Raw genomic sequence first — 3,739 nt, forward strand, 5'->3', positions numbered from 1 at the left:
TGTGGTGTCAATTTTCGCTTTCTGCTGGATGCCCTGGCAAATCTACGCCACAACCATGTTGACCATCCCGGAAGTGAATAGGTTTGTCAAGAATAAGATTATTGGCCCTCTGATTGGATTGTTCATGGGTTAAAAAGAAATGTTCACTCTCTTTCAGTTATCGCTACATCAACATCATTTTCTTCGTCTGTCATTGGCTGGCCATGAGTAATAGTTGCTACAACCCTTTTATCTATGGCGTTTACAGCGTGAGTACAAAGGGCCAACCAGGGGCCTATTGGATTATTCCTTACATTTTGGAAGGCTCAACAAATTACGTCATAACTTTTGAAGCAGGGAAACGAGGGAAAAAAGGTGGGATGAAAGGCGTCTTGGGAAATTTCTTGAACAAACGCCTCTCAAAGGAGCCACAAAACTTGTCCCACATCAGAAAGGGCTTGTCTGGAATATTTGCCCTTCTTCTCCAAACTAGACCAAGTCTGACCAATATTGTATTGAATGAAACAGCGAACGACTTTTGCCAATAGCTCTATTGGGTTAGTGATACCACGTACGAGTAGATAAACGAAGCGAAATCCTTTTGAGGGCAAGTTTTGAAGCTAATGTTTAGAAAATGCCTTTTTCGACTTAATAGCTGATCTTTTCTCTTCTAGTTGACTTCTAAATGATTGCATTTTGATACCTGTATTTCTGAGTTCCTCTTTTCATTTTTTTTACACTAACTCATTGACTCATTTAAAGTAATAACTGTGACCTTTGACTTACATTCAAACGAAGTATTACCCTACGTTCTTTAAAGGAAAAATTAAAGACAAAAATAAGTATTTATTCAGGAAAACATTCCAACTCTGATTGGTATTGAGATAAAATAAAAAGAATACAGGAATATCATCAAAATCCAAGGCTAGTTCCCATCTTACAAGTCTCACACTGATCAAAACTTCACTAAGTAACTCAAAACGTTTTGATCAAGTCGAGAAAGCTGCTTCTTTGCACCAAATCTGTATCACATTTACAACATGGGTCCACAACAAGTGACCGTTTCTCTCTTTGGGCAAAAATTTGGACCATGCTAAAAAACAAATGTTTCGATCTCGGATTTGCAATATGTTACCCTGCAGCCAAAGACGATTCGCTTGTTCGTTTATTTTGATACCCTTGAGCTGTTTTTTTTCTCTTCACAGAAACATCTGCCAGTGTTCAATGTACTCGTTACGAGTGATTGGATGTTCCAATCCTAGCTCATGTTTAATGGTTAACATTTTCCACTACCAAACGAGAAAGCACCTCATTCAGTTAAGAAGCAGTGACACTTGAGGTTTTGAGGCATCGAATGATCAATTCATCGTTACTTTGAAGAATACGCACCTCAATAAAACAAACTCTCCGTCTCAGAATCAATCTAAAAAATGCTTCATACTCATATAGTAGTTTCAACTCATCAAATACTGTCCTTCTAGGAGAAATTTCGTCGGGAATTTAGCCTCCGCCTCCCTTGTCTCCGGCCAATTTTGGGCAGTCCAGAAAAAACCGGCGAAACCAGAGGTGCTCCAACCAGCCAAGCCCAAGAGTTCGAGGTCAACGGGGTTCGACATCTGGCCCATTCCCATAACAGTGGTGACTACCCACTTCTCGGAGTGGATGTGCGACGACCCGGGAAATCCCCGCGAGGATCGCGGCCAGACGTTCGGATGTGTCACAATTTTGATTGAAATATGGGCTCTTTATGTTCAGTGTGTGTTTCTTTCTGTAAACTTGTTGGGCACTCTGGAATTTCTGCCCACTGTTTTCAAGGTGTGCCAAGAATAATGGATCATATCCATGAGCAATACCAGCTCATTTTTTGTTGTAAAGGAGGGAACACGAACGGTGAAAGTGAATTGAGAGAAAGACAGCTGATCTTTTAAAGGGGTGATGCCTCGACTTGACGGAACAACAGACTTCTTTCCAATCTTGTCTGATTGATTGGAACAATGGAACAACGTACCATATTGGAAAAGAACCGATCTTCTGGAAAAGTACATCCAGACGGATAACTTTTCACTGCTCTGACATGCATAGCACGTACTCAAGATCCCGTTTCTGGAACTGTCTTATTCAGATGGAAAGAGGCGCCAAGATCTCACTATGCACCCCTCAGTGTCTCCATTTCGTGTGCTGTTGTGTACGCCTCATGTAGATTTGGCTGCATTTGAAGTGTATCAAGTATATTCTGGATTGTTTTGTGTCATCTATGGTTCCCTAAACTTTGATGATCGAAAAGATAATTTCAGACATAATCGTCACGCAATAATGATGGGGGAAAAACACACCAAGTTAGGTTGTCTATTAAACAGCACATTGCGCTAGTTATGAAGAAGTCCTCGTCAATAAAACTCTTTGGGTATCTAATATGAAACACCAAATTTGATTACTGGGATGCAGTTGGAACATGGTGAGGTATTTTTGAAAGACCAATAAACATGACTTTTGGGATGAATTTGTCTGTGCAAATTATTCGATTATTCAACGGAAACAAGGCAGCTCGCGGGCTTACAAAGAGTTGTTGCCTTGACCCATAACCATCTGAAGAACCCGAAGAACTAAAGCCATAGGGTTACCACCATTTCCACCTCCAAAAAGTCCGCCAAATCGCTTGAAAGCGAGGCCCACCATTTTTTGACCCAACTCGGCCATGTCATCCGGAATAAACTTCAATGAGCATGGATCTTGGCATGTTCCACATACGTTCATAAATCCGGTGGTCTCGTCATATTTGCTCAACATCTCGGGGAAATTGTCTCGCATGAAGGTGATCATCACCTCTGGCTTCTTCATACAAAAGCACATTCGGGTTTGAGGTTGGCTCTGAATTGGATAGTGGGACAAAAAGGTCGATTACTCATTTTTCATGTCGGCCATTTCATATTTAGCTACATAGTAGCGCTTCTTCGCTATCTCGTACTCACCTCAGAACACGTGTCCAGTATGGGTTGACCCACCATTAGATTCTCGGGCACACTGTCGCATTGGACGGAGTCATCAGTCACACTGTAGTACTCGGTGGATTCCATTACTTTGGCCAAGAAAGGATTGGCCGAGGCCAAACCAAAACTGAGAACGATGATCAATAGACTCTTCATGATTGTGATAATGCAGGACGACTTCTGTGGAGGAAATGATGGCGTTCCCTTTCTAAACTCACATCTTATATACTCAGGATAGTGAGCTTCAGTCTTGTCCTGTTTCAATGGGCTTCAAGCAAGCAGAACCAGCAATATTTGACAACGTTTACAACAACTTCACATCCGCGGAACTGAAATTCCACGGTGAGCAAGTCGAAGAATGAAATTCTAGACAGTACAGAGTCATTCAGCCGTTTCGCGAAATAAGGTAAAACGATGTATTTCATAACTAACATAAACGATAATGATTTGAGTGGATTCTCAACGATGCGTAGTGATTGATGTGGTCGTGTAATAGGATGGCTTCGATCCGCCCACTGAGCTCAAGATGGAATTGGACTCGGATTTCTCGGCATCAATGGCATCGGAAGAGCCTTCCACAGATTCCACCATGTGGATCTCATTGGGAGAGTTGGAGCCTCTGGAGTTGCCCAAGTGAAATAATTTCATGCTGGAACAAAACGGAGCACATTTTGTTCTTACATCGGTAAATACGTTCATGCTTCGGTTGGCAAGGTAGAGCAAAAATCAGTCTTGATAGAAGGTTCTTCATAGAAGGATGCATCCGATTGAAT

The 3,739-nt window shown here is 41.7% G+C and overlaps 3 protein-coding genes across 3 annotated transcripts in view; 1 reads left to right on the forward strand and 2 right to left on the reverse strand.

Annotated features, from left to right (window-relative positions):
- LOC131884146 (RYamide receptor-like) overlaps window positions 1–2,712 on the forward strand; it is a gene marked incomplete in the record, with an annotated part of 39,030 nt that extends 36,318 nt beyond the window's left edge. The window contains 3 exon segments of the mRNA XM_059232207.1: window positions 1–81; window positions 158–248; window positions 1,461–2,712. Of these exon segments, the coding sequence (XP_059088190.1) occupies window positions 1–81; window positions 158–248; window positions 1,461–1,712 (424 nt within the window).
- On the reverse strand, window positions 2,385–3,188 carry LOC131889574 (uncharacterized). Its single transcript, XM_059239094.1, has 2 exons — window positions 2,949–3,188; window positions 2,385–2,847 (listed from the first exon to the last, which is right to left on the reverse strand). Exons 1-2 carry the CDS (start codon window positions 3,120–3,122, stop codon window positions 2,533–2,535), a joined length of 489 nt encoding a protein of 162 aa, XP_059095077.1. The 5' UTR covers window positions 3,123–3,188; the 3' UTR covers window positions 2,385–2,532.
- Window positions 3,189–3,368: 180 nt separating this feature from the next.
- LOC131886844 (uncharacterized) overlaps window positions 3,369–3,739 on the reverse strand; it is a 2,342-nt gene continuing 1,971 nt past the window's right edge. Inside the window, exon 5 of the mRNA XM_059235654.1 lies at window positions 3,369–3,615. Within this exon, the coding sequence (XP_059091637.1) occupies window positions 3,426–3,615 (190 nt within the window). The 3' untranslated portion in view covers window positions 3,369–3,425. The remainder of the gene's footprint in view (window positions 3,616–3,739) is intronic.

The sequence above is a fragment of the Tigriopus californicus genome, chromosome 1 (genome assembly GCF_007210705.1).
Source record: "Tigriopus californicus strain San Diego chromosome 1, Tcal_SD_v2.1, whole genome shotgun sequence".
Taxonomy (NCBI): Eukaryota; Metazoa; Arthropoda; class Copepoda; order Harpacticoida; family Harpacticidae; genus Tigriopus; species Tigriopus californicus.